The sequence below is a fragment of the Eurypyga helias genome, unplaced genomic scaffold (genome assembly GCF_000690775.1).
Source record: "Eurypyga helias isolate BGI_N326 unplaced genomic scaffold, ASM69077v1 scaffold11107, whole genome shotgun sequence".
Classification (NCBI taxonomy): domain Eukaryota; kingdom Metazoa; phylum Chordata; class Aves; order Eurypygiformes; family Eurypygidae; genus Eurypyga; species Eurypyga helias.
In genome coordinates this window covers 19,197-37,941 of record NW_010262310.1, presented here as the reverse complement: position 1 = coordinate 37,941, position 18,745 = coordinate 19,197, and the positions used below count along the sequence as shown (strand labels likewise).

At 46.6% G+C, this 18,745-nt stretch overlaps 1 protein-coding gene across 2 annotated transcripts in view; it reads left to right on the top strand.

The window, feature by feature from the left end:
* Window positions 1-18,589, top strand: part of THSD1 (thrombospondin, type I, domain containing 1) — a 21,649-nt gene extending 3,060 nt beyond the window's left edge. The window contains exons 2-4 of one of the 2 annotated variants that reach the window (XM_010155675.1): window positions 3,329-4,294; window positions 12,638-12,796; window positions 17,214-18,589. In XM_010155675.1, coding sequence (XP_010153977.1) covers window positions 3,329-4,294; window positions 12,638-12,796; window positions 17,214-18,589 — 2,501 coding nt within the window. The remainder of the gene's footprint in view (window positions 1-3,328; window positions 4,295-12,637; window positions 12,797-17,213) is intronic. The other variant, XM_010155676.1, reaches the window with a different exon arrangement.
* Window positions 18,590-18,745: the final 156 nt, after the last annotated feature.

The window sequence follows — 18,745 nt, the reverse complement described above, 5'->3', positions numbered from 1 at the left end:
GCATCATTTTGCCCATGTTCAAAGAAATAAAAACCCAGCAGCTTGCAACCATTTCACTGTGAAACTAACACAGCCGTGGGAAGCTCGTGTTTGTTAGCGTTCTCACAGTGGCCGGCGACATGCTTTCTGCTGTCCTTATGAAGAATTGCCCAGACTTGGTCCAGATTTAAGTCCTTGCAGATGAGTTAGTGATGAAGTTCTCAGAAGAGGCAGGTGTGCCCCATTGTCCGCTGGCTCCTGTTGCCAACCCCATACAACACTGTGCTACGCCAGACCAGGGCAGCAGAGTTCCCCCACATTTAGAATCCTAGAATTTTTAGATTGGAAAATACTCTTAAGATCATCAAGTCCAACCATTAACTGAGCACTGCTAATACCACCACTAAACCATGTCCTTCAACACCTCTTGTCCACATGCTTCTTAAATGTCTGTAGGGATGGTGACTTAATCACTTCCCAGGGCAGCCCGTTCCAAAGCCTGGTAACCCTTTCGGTGAAGAAATTTTTCCTAATATAGAATCTAAACCTCCCCTGGCACCACTTGAGGCTGTTTCCTATTGTCCTATCCCTTGTTTCTTGGGAGAAGAGACCAACACACACCTCTGCAACCTCCTTTCACGTAGTTGTAGAGAGCGATAAGGTCTCCCCTGATCCTCCTCTTCTCCAGGCTAAACACCCCCGGTTCCCTCAGCCACTCCTCATATTTGTGCTCCAGACCCTTCACCAGCTCCATTGCCCTTCTCTGGACACGCTCCAGCCCTTCAGTGTTTTTCTTGCTGTGAAGGGCCCAGAACTGAACACAGGATTCGAGGTGCAGCCTCACCAGTGCCCAGTACAGGGGGACAATCCCTGCCCTGGTCCTGCTGGCCACACTGTTCCTGATACAGGCCAGGATGCCATTGGCCTTCTTGGCCACCTGGGCACACTGCTGGCTCATGTTCAGCTGGCTGTCGACCAACACCCCCAGGTCCTTTTCCTCTGGGCAGCTTTCCAGCCACTCGTCCCCAGGCCTGTAGCATTGCAGGGGGTTGTTGTGGTTGAAGTGCAGGATAATATCGGGAAGTAGGGTTGCTTGTCCTGTGCTCCCTACTGCCATGCTAGCAGTGAGCATGAAAAGTGGAAACTTGCTGGAATTAATTGCAGACACAAGGAACAGCAGAAGGTAGAAGAGCTGTAAGACAAGGGCAGGAGTTACCAAGGAGAACCATGGTAATGGAGTTAGGGTAGTACCCAAGAGATACTGACAGTAGGTGGTAGTAGGAACAGGACTTGGTGGGCAGGCACAGGTGACTGAACCAAAACATGAAGAGGGAGGTTAATGTGTTGCTGGGCAATTCGTAGCCACTTTTTCACAGACATTGAAGGTCTGTTTCCTACTCTCTTGAGTGTCCCAGCTGAGATCATGTTTGCTGGGATGCCATGTGCTCACCACAGCTGGGATCAAGGGGATCCCGCCTGGGATGTCTGAAGGACTGTTGTATTTAAAATCAGGTCCTGGGTTTCTCAGGGCAGTCACGCTTTGTTGATACTTGACAGTTTTCACCTTTGTGCCTTGGTTCCTAATGCACTAAACAAGAATAGTGATATCCCCACATCTTTTGGCGATATGGGAAGGATAAACTTATTAATATTTCTAATGCAGTAATATACTATGATAAGATCACAATAGAAGAGTCCATAGGGGAAATGAATAATTCTGTGTTATCAGGGTGGATTTTGGATGGTGTGCAGTCAATAATACATGGGACCACCCATGGAAGAATGAGAACAAAAGAGCCCTCTGGTAATGAGCACAATCCATCTGCCAATGAAGCAGCGTCTTGTGGAAAAAATAGTCCTGAGTCATGCAAATGAAAGATTGAGTTAGTACATATATGTAAGAGTTTATGCATGATTTATATGTGTAAGACTGTGTGTGCCACTTCATTCGGACTTTATGGATGTGGCTGGAGCTGGTTATTTTAAGGACGTGTTACAGCTGGTGGAGAGTAATAGTCTTCTCTTGTGCACACTGTGCCTCACCCTGATGTAAATGTCTATAGCTGGTCAGATTAATTTCTTCCTGAAACATTTTCCCTGCTGACAAGAAAGTGAATCCAAGGTGACTAACTCAAATTGAAGCTTAGAGTGGTAGGCGTCTAATATTATGTGAGATGAGCCCTGCTACTCCTGACTGCTGAGTGCTTGCCTTGGCAGTTGCAGTGTTTTTCCAGCAAAGCTTTCTTTGAGGTAAGCTTAAGACATGTGTAACAGATTTAACAAGTCAAAGTATTGTTAGTTGATACCGCTTATGAAAGGATGGCTTTAACTGAAGTTTTACACTTCCGTAGCACCTTCCATCCAAGACTCAGAAGCCTTTTCCCAGACAATTAATTAAATAAAAATGTCTCACAGCACATTCTGCGTCTGGAATAGATGTATGCAGTTCCCATTTTTCAGATAACCTTTCTATGTCGGAAATAAGTTTCAAGCAACGCAGAAAAGCTAGCTGAGCTGAGAACGGAAATGTGATCTTCCCAATCCATTGCTTTAGATATCATCTACCCCCACTAGTTATAGCACGTCTCAGGATAATTTGGCAACTTGCACAAACATGGTCGTGCAAGAAGTGCATTTAAAAAGACTGCACCATTTATAATGAAATGATGTCATTTGGACATGTTGCACCACATCTGAGACAAGAAAAGTGCTGCAGTCACCATCACTGTTATTTTCAGCTCTTTCACTCAAGTGTCTCTGTGATGCAAATGAGCAAAATGAAAGATTCATAAGACAGAGCAAGAGAAGAGGCTTCAAAAACCATCACGCAGACTTCCTATTTTATTTAATTTGAGGGACATTTTTCATGTTTCTGTATTAAGAAGCTACTGTCCCTTTTTTGCTAAATTATAGCTAAAGTAAGTGGAACAACAGCTGGCCACTGTGAAGTGGACTTTGAGACTCTGTAAGTGAAAGAAATTGAGAAGTTTGAGTATCTATCTGATAAATAAAATTCTCTGTGAATCTTTTTTGTTGTGTTTTTAGCTTTCTGTGTTTTGTTTTTTTGGTTTTTTTTTTAACCCTGTTTTTAACCTTCCTGAACACGTTACTGCATTGGACTTTGAGCTGCTCCACACCACGTCCCTGCACAAAGGAGAGGGGGTGAGCTTAATTGCTGTACCTAGGACCCTTTTTTTTTTTTGTTGTTGTGAAGTGATTCACTTTAAAAAGTTTGAGAACCACTTCTTAAATATACACTTTATAAATCTTCACTTTCTTTTGTAAGGTAGATAACCCATCAGTTGTCTCTTTGGCTCTTAATATTGTTGTGAAACTGTTTTCCTTTCAGTTCTCGGTGAAGCGGAGCATCTCCTGTTGGAGCACCCAGATCATGTAGCCTTCAGCAATGACACAGTGTCTGTGGAATATCAGTACTATAGTGGTGGTAATGTGACAGCACAGCAGCTGTCCATCCTGTTGCTAGATGCCAGCACCAACAAGATAATTGCAAGAAAACAGCTTCTAGCAAATCAGTCCCAGGGCACGGTAGAGTTTGAGTGTTTCCATTTCAAGAGTGCTGGGGACTTCTTGTTCAGAATGGTCTCTCCCAGCGACAACGGCAGTGCTGCCCTTTGGAACAGAACAAGCATGTCCACCCTCCATGTGGATTGGCCTGTATTTCACATTGATTTGAACAAGAGTTCAGAGGTGCTTGGGAGCTCCCTTCAGGTTGGACTTTTTACAAATGAGCGGTTGTGTGCTGTGAACGAGACAGTGGTTTCACTGGACGTGATATTCACCAGCACCCTTTATGAATTTGCAAGAGTAAGCTCTGATGAGACTCTGGGCATTAGAACTAGCAAAGGTATCCCACTCTCTAGATCTCAGTGGGTAGAGTTTGATTGCCCACCTGTTGGTCAAGAAACATACATCACTGTGTTACTGAAATCGTTAGAAACTCACTCCATCATTGCCTCCATTGGACCCATAGATCTCCTCCACAAATTTGGATACAGACTGGTTGTGGTACCAGAAGCAACATGCAAAACTTTGGTTCAGGTCTTCGTAGTCTCTCCACCGTGCACTTCTGTCAGCGGAAAAATCGCCGTCTATAAAGAGGCTCTCAAGCATCCTAGTCAAAGAACATCTTGGCTGTATGAAAACACCCTTCACCCAGGAGACAACAGGACAGACTTTAACTGCACTTTGTTTGATGTGGGGAAGAACAAATACTGCTTTGACCTCTTTAATTTCTCAAACCGAAGCCATTTCCCAACAAGAGTTAAGGAGTGTGTGATGATCCAAAGGAATATAGGTTTGTACTGATGTTTTGTCCTCTTTTAACCAGAATGAACACTCTTGCAAGGCAACATGGGTAATGATAAATAGGTTTGATTGTGTTGTCCCCTATTGAATAGCTACTTTTCGGGTCTCCTGCACCAGACAAACAGTTGTAATGCCATGCAGATGGGAACCCGATGAAATAGATTGTTATATAGAGGCATACACAAGAACTTTTGGTAGCAAATTCCATTGTGGTAGCTTAAAACTGCACTAGGTTAACACTAAGTACCAGCCAAAACTTCCCCATCCCTGGAGGTCTTCAAGGCCAGGCTGGATGAGGCTTTGAGCAACCTGGTCTAGTGGAAGGTGTCCCTGCCCATGGCAGGGGGGTTGGAACTAGATGGTCTTTAAGGTCCCTTCCAACCCAAACCATTCTGTGATTCTGTGAAAACCATTTGGGGCACTCTGAATGATGTATCTAACCAGTCCAGTTAAAACTGAACCTTGGATCTCAGTGAGGTAAGAAGCTACTGCAGTAGATGTAGCTCACTGGAGACACCAAAGGTAGGACAGATTAGTCTTAACCTACATTTAAGTGTCTAAAAGCCAAGGGTCTAACATAAGTAGCTGTCTAGGTTTTTAGTCAAGAGAAGCAGGCATCTCACAAGGGTCATTTATGGGTATAACAGATACATGGGCTGAATCCTCACCTGGATTTCTTTTTCTCTAGCTCATTTGCTGTAGAGGTGTAGAATCTTACCCGATAGATACACTAATTTTGGTGAGATGAATCAGGATTTGGCCATAGCAAAAGACACCGTCATGTCACTTGGACAGCTTGCAGGTTTTTCAGGCAGCCTTTCAAGACATGGCTCTGCTGCTGCTTAAAACAGACCAGGGTGCATTTTCTAACCCGTGAATCAGTAAATTCATGTAGCTAAACTTTTTCTTCCACAGAAGATTAGAATCATACAGACTCCCAACTAGGGACAGTCTGTGGTCTGTACAGTCCTTTGGGCCAGGACCAGGCATGGTCTGGGAGAGAGTGGGTTGACAGAAGGCAAAAACATGTTCAGGAGAATGAAAGATGGTGGTTAAGGAGTGATCACGTTAAGTATGGTCACAAGACACAGCTTCAGCCCATTCCTCAGCCCTGTTTAAGGAATGTCTGTACATTCAATCCATATCCATGCATCTTATGCAGATGTAGCTCCAGAGGTGGCAGTCCATGGTTTGGCAGAATTTACAAATCACAGCAACGTGACAGAGGAAGATGAGCCGGATGTCCTCTTCATCCCTCATTTGTGGAAGGCAGCCATAGTGAGGGATGGGCTGTATGTGCACAAGGGGATTGAGTTTGGGTTAGGTTGTGTTACCTGCACCCTGGAATGGAAGAGTGGATGTTGTCATTTGGAGCAGGCTTGTGTCCATATCTAATGAATTAGTCTTTCCCACGTAAGCACTTCAAAGAGTTTGGGTTGAAAGGTTTGAGATTTCACCATTTTCTACACCTCCCCACCGTGGTCTCGCTGAAAAGGAAGTGCAGGAACTTGAGCCAAAAAAGGGTCATTGCGCTTCATGGGCAGGTCTCTGAGGGAGGTCACCAGGAGACAGGAGTGTAGGACATGCTCCATAGCACACAGTCCAGACACAGCCTACCTTAATTAGGTTCCCAGTGTCATGTGGTTCTACGTTGTACCATTTCATAAATTCTAAAACTGTTAGCACTTTAATTAACACTGTACTAAAAATGACCTCTATTTTCACCATATGCCAAACATGGTACGTAGTTCTTCTCTTCATCTTAACTTCCCATCTGCCTTCCCTGTTGGCATTCTCTCTCTTCCGCTGGTGTAAGAAAGTCTATCGAAAAATGAAAGCATATTATTTTCTTAATGAAGATAATTCTCAAGGAGAAAGGAAGAGCGAATTCTAATTCTTTCTCTGTGCTTGGGTGGTATGCTACACTGATGCGATCTAGATAATTACGCTGACAGATGAATACCTAGGATATGACATAGATATGTTTCTGTGCCCGATATTTGACTGTTTTAATTGATGAAATCCACCTTAAGCAATGACTCCCTGCAATCTGCTTTGTTTCCTTGGGTTCCCCGATAGCACCATCCTTACAACTGCAGTCGAAAGAATCAGGCTGTGCCTGTGAAGTACAGAGTTAAGTCAATAGCTGCCAAGTTAGAAGTGTCAAATCCACAAAGCCGATGAAAGCGAAACCACGCCGTGTAGCCGTAAATAAAATGTCAACCTGAAATTAATTAGAACTGCAGCGCATCTGACTTCGTGCCTGTATCTGCGAGACTTCAAAGCCCGCAGGCAGCATTTGAAAGGAGTGGGGTGTTCAGGGAGGGGTGCATCAGCCTGAAGCCACCACGGGCAGAGTGAACCTGTGCTGCCGGAGACGGCCGTGTGCCTCCTGGCTGTTCCGGAAAGCCCTCTCCAGGGCTCAGGAGTGTGTCTCACCCTGCTGCAGGGCACTGCGCATAGACCTAGATCCCTGATAGCTCTTCACGCAAAACGTGCGGCTGCTGGCACAACAGTCATCCCTCCACAAGTCCGTTATTTTCTGCTTTGGGATCCCTGCACTCGCCCAGTTTAAGGCAAGGAGAGGTGATAAATTCTGTAGTCTGGGCTCCTGTGCACCACGACCCATCACTTTCATCCACTTAGCCTGCTGCTGAGTCCCACAGCTAGTCTTCGCATTCGACTGCCACTTACCCTTCAGTGAGTTATCCAGGCTTTTGTTGAAGGCACCAGAAAACGGACCCTTCTGGTAATTTCTCTCAATACTCTGCTCTGATTTTTTTTTTTTTTTTAAAGGGAAACTGTCTCTTTCATAACTAAAGCTCATCTAGCTTAATCCTTTAGTTACTGACTCAGTGACTGCTGCTCTCTGCTAGAGACAGCTGGCCACTGTCATCCCCCCACGAAGGTGTTTGCACATCCAGATCATCTCAGTCGTCCGGATAATCTCAGTGTTCTTTTTAATAAACTGAAAAGATTGTGTCTTTAGTTGAAGGTATTTTCTTCAGGATTTGATTAATTTTATGACTCTTTTTGGCTCCAATTCCATTTTTTTGGGGCTTCATTTGCGTTTTTTTAAACAGTCCTTTTATTTGATGACAGGGTTACCAGCTTTGGGTGCTGTGTTCTGACGTCCTCCTCACCGATGTCCCTTGATCTTACTGCTCCCCTGCCTAAATTCCCACTGATTGCATTAGTGGAAATTTTGCCATAACTTTTACCCTGTAAACTCCTTTTGAGGTGTTTTTGCGTATGGCCTTTCAGTATGTAATCTCCCATCCTGCAGGTGGAATCTGTATTCCTTCTTCCTACATTTTACATCTTCCTGATTTACAATCTACTTTGCTTGATTTATCCTAACTTAGCAAGTAACCTACATTGCGTCGTACAGCTGCACTGTCTACTTATGTCAAACTGTACTACATACTTATGTCATCGCAGGAGTGACATATTTTCACAGTGATGGTTTTATATTTATTTTCATGTCAGCTAGGCAAGCGTTGTACAGGACTGAGCCTTACACTGATCCCTTTGGAATCTCTCCAAATGCATTCCCACTCAATGATGGTTTTCTGTTGACAAATGGATATCAAATGTGTCACTCAGCCAGTTCTTACTTCATTTAGCGTATGCTCTGTTATTGTGAAGCGGAGATACCATCTTGAAAAGATCAAAGCTCCTAAATCATTAAAATTATCTTCATCCAAACCACAGAGGATGAGATAAAACCAGATTATTTGCCACACCCATTTTCCATAGATTAGGCATCAGTTTCATTGTTATATTCCCATTGTCAGTCCTGCTCTTTACGGCTCATCCCAGCCAGGTTTAGTCCAGCCTGTGTAATAGGAATCTGGCTTGTGTCTGGAGTAGGAAGGTGAAGGCTACCAGTGGCCCTGAGCGGGCCAGGACAGCAGCTCTTCCAGCCCAGGCTATCAGCTTCAGAATGAGTGACGCAAAAAAGGTTGTGCTATCTGAGACTGAATATATCTATTAAAGGTGGGGAATAAGTCTATTAAATGTGAGCCAGCACTTGTGCAGCGTTTTGTAGACTCTGGCTGGAGAACCTGTGAAAAAATAACAGTGAGATGTGAGTCACTTCATTCATCTCAGTGCGGTGTTAAGTGTTTCACACAGGTGACTTAGAGGGAGTCATGCAGCTAATTTTTTCCCTGTGTTTGATGGAATTGTTTGAATGTCTGAGGTAGGAAACTCCGTTAGATCATCTTACCCCGCAAGAGATGCATTGCAGGCTCATTCTTTTCAACGCTTTGTTCTGTGCTTTGCTCATTTGGGATTTAAGTGTCCCCAGCAGTGAGACTTCTGCACTCCTTAGGAGGATATTCCATGTCCTAGCCTGTATCCCACTTAAAACATTCGGGATGAAACTGAGAAAATTAGTCAGTAATGCTACAACTGGGCATATTTTCTTCATATTTCCAGTGTTAATTAACTTTCTTCTACAGTTCTTAGTTATACTCTGGAGACCAGTTTCAACTTTGGTGTGACTCCCAGTGAAGTCTCTTGCACTTGCCGACAGCAGAGACTAATTTTGTTCATCTGATTTTTGCTAACTGGCAAAAAAAACCCCAACCCTATTGGGAGGTCAGGAGAGCATAAGTTTTTTGGAAAGAGGAAAGTAGGGGAAGACTTCGGAAGGGAAAAGTGATCAGAAGGGTCAGGCAGGGATATATGACTTCGATCAAATTCTTCCTCCCTGAATATGACGGTATGAATCAGACCTGCCTATCTGTAGGAAAATCTGGGAACCAATTAGCTCTGTTGCCTGAATCCATACCTGGCTTGCATTTATTTAGAAACAGACAGTTGCAGGGGATCCGTGTATGCCGGGGCTGGTTTGTGCCCCATCCGCTTCTCCTGTGAATGCTTCATCTCCACACCTCAGCATCTTAGGGATAAATCAGGTGTTATGGACTCACTGAGGCAGCTCTCTGCCTCTGAAAAAACATTGTTAGGCTGCGCCTCCACCATTCTGTTTGTGGGGAAAAGATTGTAATTTGCCCAGGCAGAGTCTAGGGTTTCTTCCTTTGAAGGGATCCTCGTCCTTACGTTGTCCAAATTAGCAACCTGTTGGAGCATGCCACCATTTCAGTGCCCCCAGGCTTCCTTTCCATGGGAACAGAGAAACACAGAACGAGTGAGAATGGTGTTTTCCCAGGTCTTACCCAAACACCAATGCCATGTGTGTACACCCAATCTCAGGACCTAAAAGCCAATCCCAGCTTCCACAGATACCCTGCAACCCCCCTGGCTAGCGTAGCCGTTTACATGGGACTGTAAATAATTAGCAATTTTGTCCCATATAGCTGGTCTTGTTGAAGTGCTTCGGACAGTCATGGGTGTGAGGCTGGAAGGATGATGCTGCTGAGCATCCCTCGCTGACTGTGCCGTCGGATAGCACTCCATGCTCAAAGCCTTATGAACACAGAAATTTGAGGGGAGATATTTATGCAAAGCAACGATTAACGCGGTTAATTGCAGTTATCTTTCATGTTGGCAGATCTGCCAACTGTCAGCTATTTCAAACTAACTCATCAGTTAGACGTTGATAATTGATTCCTCAATTGTATGTGAAAAAAAAAATTCGTACTTATTAGAGCTAGTTTGCAGTGCATACCTTCTGGTTTTTCCCCTGGCGCTTTGGAACTGTTCGTCTTAAATGGAGGTTAATCATTTCATTTCCTTGGGGGAGAATAAACTATGCTTCATTTTCTTTTGCATCCTAATCATTGCAGGAGGTTGCGGAGCAAGTTGCAGGAGTTTAAATCTCCAGTCTTTCATGGGAGCGGGAGCATTTCCTGCTCTCCTGCTGCTTAAGGTGCATATTCTTAGCCCCAAAGCTATGGATGCCAAGTGTTTCTGCTAAGGAACTCTTGCCCTCAGCTGAAGCAAAGTCAGTGAAAAGTGCCCCAGAGCAATGGGTACATTGTAGCTTTGACGTCAGAGTTAGAAAATTACTCATCCTGAATGTTGTATGTTGAAGCCCAACAGGCATCGGTGCGGAGGCTGCTGAGCACCCTCCGCTCTCACCAGTGTTAGGACTGGAAGCAAACGGAACCTTTCTGGGTCTGGCTCTGTATCTGACTGTAATTAACAGAAGCTGCAATGAGCAGGGAATGTGGAGAGAGGGAAGTGGGGTAGCTCACGCACTGGAACTTAGGGCAGGGACTCTCCAAGCTGCTCACATAAAATAATCTACAAGGAAGTGGGAGCTTTTCCAGCGAGCCTCCCTACCCCTGCCAGGGATGAGGGACACTGCTGGAGTCTTTAAAGGTACTGATATGAGGAAAAGTGTCGTGAGAACCCCAAATACTGTGATACCATGGAAGTCTTTTGGAGGAGGGATCAGTGCGCCCTTGACTGACTGCTGATTATGGCCATTTTTCTTGCAGCCCTCACTAATAGCTTTGCTCATGAGCTGATGTGACTTTGCAACAGTCCAGGGTCTGTATCTTTGAGGGACTTCTTACCTGAAAAGATATCCCCAGTGGCCCCCTCCTTGGCATCCTGATGGCCTTTCCTCCTGACACCATCCAGTCTCAATCCATTTTGCACTTTACTGGGAACTGGTGCGGCTGCAAACTGGAGGAAAAGTTGCAAAGCTCAGCCTGCCTCTGGGCTCCTCTTCCCAGATGTAGCAGCTCTCCAGCTCCAGAGACAGAGGGGTGAAAGCAGAGAGGTGCACAAAGACAGCCTGGGATTATGGATATCGCAATATTGCAGTAGCGTCAGCGGCAAATAGCCGGGGAGGTCACTTGGTGGGGGCTTAAGACGGCAGCACCACTGGAGCGTCAGCGCCATGTGCATCTCTACTCTGCATTAGGCAAGGCAGGTGTACTGGAACGTGCATGCAGACAGATGTGTGAGTATGTGCCCACACAGGCCTTGCAGCCTTGGCTAACAGCGGGAGTGTGAGCTCAAAACCTCCGGGCCCCATCCTGCAATGCAAGTGAGTACCAGCACGTGGGAGAGCAGCCCCGCTGGTTCAGTCACGCTGCTCGCGTTAACGTTATTCATGCTGGCGTGCTCACAAAAATCTGTAGGACAGGGCCCAAAACAGTTAAAATTTCATGTTTATTACAACACAGCTGTATTTACTTTTGGTCAAGACCTTTAAAAATAATAACATGCTATGAACAATACAGCAGCCAACGTAACGTGAAATCATAAAGCCATTTCTAGTCATGCAACAGTCTAGTCCTTTAACATCATAAATTGTTGGCTGATCAGGAGCTCAGTGACATGCTAGCAGCAAAGCAACAGCATAAGAAAATTAAAGATCATGATGTGTTGGCAGTAGCAGCACTATAAATTATTTAAAAAAGCAAACTTTAGCAAAACTGATCTACATATTGTGATTTTCCACTTAATCTGTGAGTGGTGAAATGGAGTAAGTGGTCTATTGTTTTTCTTTCTGGCCCATTTCAAAGCCAGGTCACTGAGTCTACTGACCCATAGGAGGGTCCCCAAGGTATTTGTCCTTAGAGGTTGCACCTGGACTCATGCATTGGTTTGGCATTTAAAGTCATGGTCCTGTTGCAGTGTCACAGCTGTCAGACATGGGCAGGAGCGGTCCCTTTCTGTCTCTGGGTTCTCACTGCTGTAAAGTTTGCGTGTTGAGCACTGGATGAGGATGTTGTCTAAGCAAAAGAGTGATTTCATTACACATTAAAAAATGATCATGTTTGAGGTAGCATTAGAACCTGAGTCTGCCTCCACTTAAAATAAATAAATGAGCCTACAAAATTTCATCTTGAGTTAATTGCCTAACCATAAGCAATAAAACAATAGGGGCCTGTAAGCTGTCAAATGAATGATTCAATAACACGTTTGTGTGCTGAGAAGATAATAAAGAGAAAAACCAATATTGCCATTTCATTAGGCCTTGTAGGCTTATCCTCCTTTCACAATCATATAAATCAGGAGTAACTACACTTAAGTCAATGAAGTTATCCTGCTGTAAAAGCACTATTTGTCAGGCAGGAATTGGATGAACATATAAACTGCCATCCCATTCCAAAGATTTGTGGATTAATTTCCATTTGCTGTTGTTCCAGGCAGAACCTGCCTGCCAGTTGACTGACTGCTGTGTTGCTGGCTGGCACTGGAGCAAAAAAAGGAAAACAAACCGTGGGAGCTTTGCCCCAGACTCTGATGGGAACAGGAGCAGGTCCTTGGATGCTGCTTGCTCTTTTAGTGTTGCTGTTTGCATTGTTTGATTGTTTATTGCAGTTTTCCTTAAGAGAACATAGATGGCTTTAAAGGTAAGGAGGCAGACGTATCTTATTTCTGTGAGCTTGTGTGTTTGCAGAAACCTGGAGCCCGTGGCAGCCCTGGAGCCCCTGCAGCGTCACCTGCGGGGATGGTGTCCGGGAGCGCTTCCGAGAGTGTCTCACCTCCTCGCCAGCAAAACCAGGCTGCGCCGGATCACCGAGGGAGACTTCCCTGTGTTCGCTGGAGGAGTGTTTGTGTATGTAGCTCTGCTGTCCTCTTCCCCGTGGTTGTGTGTCTGCCCTGGCAAAAGGAAAAGGCCTGTTATTAGAATGGGCTTGTAAAATGGGAGCATCCAGTCTCTCCTTCAGTCATATTAATTTTGGGAGGGGTGTCATATTTCAGCAGTTGATGTAGTAGGGTGGGATCCTACAAGCGTATGTGGGACAGCTGGCAGTAGGGCTCCAAGGCTGAAGGAGATTTCTGCATATTGTGTGGGCCATAGAAGGGGTTTTAAATCTCCAGCATGTCCAGGGCGTGGGAAGGGGCTGGAGGAGAGATCTTAGGGCAGTGAGATATACTCAGTACTGAAGGCCAAAGACTTCAGGCAATGGAAACCTATTGCAAAGTGAAAACCTATTAAAAGAAGGCTGGTTTTGGATGGGACCTGTGGTGTGGGGTTCTCATTCTGGGGTGTTTTGAGGTGGCAATGCCAGGTCTCCCCCTGCTCCAGCCTCCCACTGCTGTTGGCTGGTGTCAGGGCAGGCTGGCTAGTGCTGGAGGGTGGCAAATGGGTGCAGGTACAGGAGACCTGAGCCTCCTGTAGGGCAAGAGGTGGTTACAGCAGCCGCATGGCCCCTGGTGAGGCAGGATGGGGCTGTGCCAGCACCATAACTGGGTGCTTGCAGCCAGTGCGAGGGGCAGGAAAAACGGCCCCTTTAATGGGGCAGTGATGCTCAATCCATGCAAATCTTTTGCTTCTTGCAAACGCCCTGCTGAAAAGGAGGGTGCTGATGCCAAGAGGCTCTGAAGGTCCATCTGCTCAGAAACTGGCTGATCTACAAGCTCCAATGTGGTCATGTCCCACAGGTGGCAGGGATGGGGAAGGGAAGGTGCACAGGGACTGTGGAGGCTTCTCAGCTGTTGGCTGTAATTTAACAGATACTTTAATGTGCTACGAAGTGAGCAATGCCTTACCCCTCGTGCTGGCAAAAGCACAGTGCGGAGAAATGGAATGGATCCAGCTAAAAATGGAGAGTTGTGGTTGTGGGAAAGTTGCTTATCACCTAGCCATTACACTGCTTGTGCCACTGAAAAGGGAAGGGCAGCAGAGGGGGAGAATGTGTAGCTGGAGCAGGAAAAAGGCAGGACTACTTCTATTATGGAGGTGTTGGCCAGAACCAGTAAGGTGTTTGTTGAATGCAAGCCTCAGAAGTGTACAGGCAGGACAGAAATGTATTGTGGAGCACTGTAAGGAACGGGTTGGTACTGGACAAAAGGTCGGGTGAAGGGAAAATATTAAATGTTACATTCCATCGAGCCAGGTATTCCATTTTGTCAGTGTTGGTGCAGCACTTGGGATGTTTTAACAGTTTGTTGTTAAGGTGTCTCATATTTTTAATTACTGGAAAGTGCTGGCTCTGTGGGTTTGCTTATTTTGTAAAGCTGTGAGTGTAAGCAGAGAGGAACAAGTCGGGTGTTTAGGGACCCAGCTTAGAGCTAATGCCCTGCTCTAGTGCTAGTTGTCTTCTCTGTGCCAAACTACCGGACTGCTGCAAGCAGTGATGCCACCAGCAAAACGCAGTGGGGTGTTGGTGTTTTTCTAAAGCCAATACTGAGCTGTGCTATTCCATGCCTCCTGCTGGAGGGGTATTTCTGTAGGCATAGTGTTTGGCTTGGCTGCTTGACGGCTGGTTTCACCCCCCTCCTCAAACTCAGAGAGCAATCCGGGTGCGCAGACCTGACCGCAGAGGGGTCCACACATGCGAAGCACGTGCTTGGCACCTGATTTGGGTGCACATCTGGCTTTACATGCATAGAAGTGACAGGCCCCTCTAGCGCTTCTTGGAGGTGCCACGCTTTCCGTGCCCGTGTGCAACTGTGTAAGGCATTTGATAGTTTCCAGGAAGGTCAGCTGTCCTGTGCACATACAGTGCACACGGCCATGGCAGTCTGGCTGGAGTTACTGCCTGATGTGATGAGCAGATCTGGAGAAGCCTCAGATTCCAGCCGGGTCCCTGGGATAATAAATAGTGTTTATGCGTAGAAAACGCAGATGCACAGGCGGCCTGCATCTGCATCCCTTGCCGTGGGATCATCTGGAGGGATTACCTTGCTTCTCTCTTGCACATGGTTTCTAATCCTCCTGCTTGCGCATCAGGCATCTTCCTTTACAGAATCAGCTGCGTGATTTCATCTCATTGAATCTTGGGTTGCTCAAGAAGCGACTTGATACTTACATGCTAGGCTGTTCGCCTGCTGCCTGATCTCAGGCTGAGAGTGTCACCCTTCCCACTCCCCCCCGACTGTCTGAACCTTGCTAAAGCTGGAAAGCTTTTTTTCAGCATATCTATGTTTTCAGTCATTAGTCCAGCAGATGGAGCAAATGGCTGAATGAACGAAGCCAGCACACAGTCTGGGGGCAGAGGTAGATGAGATGGAAAGAAGCAAACCTGACTAATTCCTCTTTCGAACCTTGCTCTTTGCTGCTAGCTTTCTACTCCAAATGATAGAGCACAGTGTGCATTACAGGTATAAAATGGAGTCTTTAGAAAATAACCGTGGGACTGAGAGAAGGATGAGCAATGAATTAATTGCTCTGCTCTCGTGGTACTGAACTGGGCAAACATGGGCCCTGCCTTCTCCCCTGAGGTCAGCGTGTTCACTCCCTGGCTCAGGCCCCCAGAATGGCAGCACTCCGTGCTCTGGGCGTGGGGGCACTGGGCTGAATGCAAGTCTTAGGGATCCTTCAAAAAAGTTTCAGCAGGCTGATTCTTTATGCTGATATTGAGCTCTCAGAGTGACACGAAGATCAAGGTTAATCCCAAGCAGGATTTTTCAAAGGTCTTGGGGCTGTCGGGTAGCCCTGAATAAAACAAATGGGTTTCCTGACCACCCATCACCCTGTACATCTGTTACTGTAGCAGCCCAAGACCTTCTGGTCTGTGTTCATCACTGCGTTTGTGCATCCTGCACACCTGGTGCTACCAGCTCGCTGTTGAATGGGTGTTTTTCTGGGTTACGAGCAGTACATGGTGTCTGCTTCTCGTTCTTCTGCAGACACATTTCCGGTGACTGGATAGTCACTGTGGTGCAGGCAGGAGCAGCTGGCAGGTTTTACAGCAAACTCTCACTCTGATGGAAGGCTTTGGGTTCTGGATAAAACTAAAGGCTGGGACAGGGTTATTAAGTGACTCAGTTTGAGCCTGCAACTTTGTGGCCAGCTCTTGTCAACTAAAAATGAGCAGCCTTGACCTCCAACAGCATTTTTATGGCCTTAAGGAGCTGATTTTTGACCACAAGAAATTGGGGAGTGCGAACACACACTAAAATTAGCTGCTGAACGAATTAATCCACTTTCAACCATGCTGTATTGTGCTCAGGGCTGCCCCTGCCATGCTAGAGACCTCGTCCAAAGAACTAGTAATTTCTCATTGGCTCAGCCACGGAATGTGGTGCAATGGGCAGGTGAGAATTTTAAACAGGGCCGTGGAAAGCTCTGAGATGTTCACGTTGCAGGTTAGAATCACAGGATATCTCAAGTTGGAAGGGACGCATCAAGATCATGGAGTCCAACTCCCTGCTTCTCGCTGGACTCCCTAGAATGAAACCATTTGACTAAGAGCGCCGTCCAGACATTCCTTGAACTTGGCCATTTCCCTAGAGAGCCTGTTTCAGTTACAGGCCACTGTTCAGTGAAGAAAGGTTTGCAGAATATTCTTCCCTGTTTGAAGGCCCATCTCCAGTCCACCAGGAGTGTCAATACTAGAATGCCGGGGGAACCAGAGCAACGGCCTTCTCAGCTGGGAGCTTGCTGTGGAGGGGGGAAGGTTTGGTCCTCTGGGGCTGTGACACCAGGCAGTGGTGGAAGAAGTACCCTGAAAGGCCAGCTTGGAAAGGTTACACTGCCCCTGCTACTGCTACCTCTCTGCTCTTCAAACTCATGGCAATTCTCACACCCACTTAAGCTATCCTAAAAATAATTTTAAAGTGACACCTGAAGTGCTAGCCTGGCTTGGGTAATTTTTACCCCTATTATGGCATTTTTCACCAGGGAATCTTAATCTACTTCATAAAGGAGGGCAAATGTAGTTATCCTGTTTTACATGTATTTAAGAGCATTTTATGGAAATGGCAGAACAGGCAGAAAAGTAATGTTTATATTTAAGAGGTCTATGGGAGCCTTGGTTTAAAGTAAGTAGAATCATAGAATGGTTTGGGTTGGAAAGGACCTTAAAGATCATCTAGTTCCAACCCCCCTGCCATGGGCAAGTAGATCTGTTCCTGCCAGTTTGAAGTCATCAGTAGCAAGTCGTCTACAACGAGAAAATTTTAATGGCTGACAACTTCCTTTACTGCACTAATTGGGTATTTTTAATTTGTAGTAAAGTATCCATCCTAAAATACCAAAATGCTGATGACAGTGGAATCTGACAGATGTGTGCTCTTTATTACAGCTATCAAGCCTCCCACCCCACCTTCTGTCCAGCCAGGAGAGGACCAGAAAGCAAATAATATAGTCACCATCACAGGTATCTCACTGTGCTTGTTCATCATCTTTGCCACCGTTCTCATCACCCTCTGGAGGAAGCTCTGCAGAGCTCAGAAGTGCAGCACCGCCGTCCGCCGAAACTCTGTCCATTCCCCTGGCTTCCGGAAAAACTCTGACGAAGAGAACATTTGCCAAGGCAACAAGCAGCGGGACAGCTTTGCAGAAGGAGGGGATGCCCCTGTTAACATTCCTCTGACCTACAGGCGAAGTCTCCAATTTGCCCAAGAAGATGATGCCTCTGGAAGTGAGAACTTTCAGCCAAACGCCCAAAAAATAATCCCTCCGATTTTCAGCTACCGCCTCGCGCAGCAGCAGCTGAAAGAGATGAAGAAGAAAGGCCTGACTGAGACCACCAAGGTGTACCACGTCTCTCAAAATCCCCTCACAGACACGGTTGTTGGAGCCACCACGATGCTTCCCCTCAGCGGGGAAAACCAAGAGGAGGCAGCTGCAAACAAATTCCGGATCAAATCTCCATTTCTGGACCAGCCGGCCAGTCACCCCAAATTCCCAGGGGAAGGCTCTCACCCTAGGCTGGATTTTCCATTCTCACAGGCCAATCCTGCAATGAGCCCTACCCAGACCCTGATAAGAAGAGCTCATTTCAAGCACCAGGATAACAGAGGGGACTTGTCTGAGAGGGGCTGTCACAGAAACCCGCAGTTTAGAAGAACAGCCAGTTTCCATGAAACTAAAAAGGCCAGGCCTTTCAGAGAGAGAAGCATGTCCACCCTCACCCCCCGACAGACTCCCCTCTACAACTCCAGGACCAGAACATGGGACCAGGGTTTGGAGGACAGGACGCGGCCAAAATCAAGAAACGCCAACCCGACTTGCGAAAAGCTGGATCAGCCCCACAGCACTGTGCTGGGGTGCGAACCGCAGGGCCACGGCACAAAGTGCCACCACAGGGCGGGTCCCCCAGTGAAGAAGCTGGACGTGGTCACTGACCGCCAGCCTGCTGCTCAGGAGAAGGCAGCCGATAAGCCTGAGCCTGGGCGAAGTAAGAGGGGGCCTTCACCTAACCCCAGAGGTGTGTGGCGGAAGGAAGCAGGCTCGGCTGGCAAAGATAATTCCCAGAGAGGCCCAAGTGTAAGCCCTGCCCAGTACCGACGGGACAAGTGCCAGAGCTTCCCCTTGGACCCTGAGTTTGCCTTTTATGATAATACTACTTTTGGCTTGACGGAAGCAGAGCAGCAGATGATCGACCTCCCTGGGTATTTTGGCTCAAATGAAGAGGATGAAACGAGTGCTTTAAGCGTTGAGAAGCTGGTGATCTGAGGGACTCATTGCAGCCCTCCAGGAGGGGCGTACTTGGCAGAGGATCTGCAGGATCTGTTGGCTTCTGGTGGAAGGAGCAGCGGGAATCGCATTCCCTTCGCACGGAACAGGAGGGAATAACACCCCAAGTCTGACTTGCGGGAACACATTCCTTTC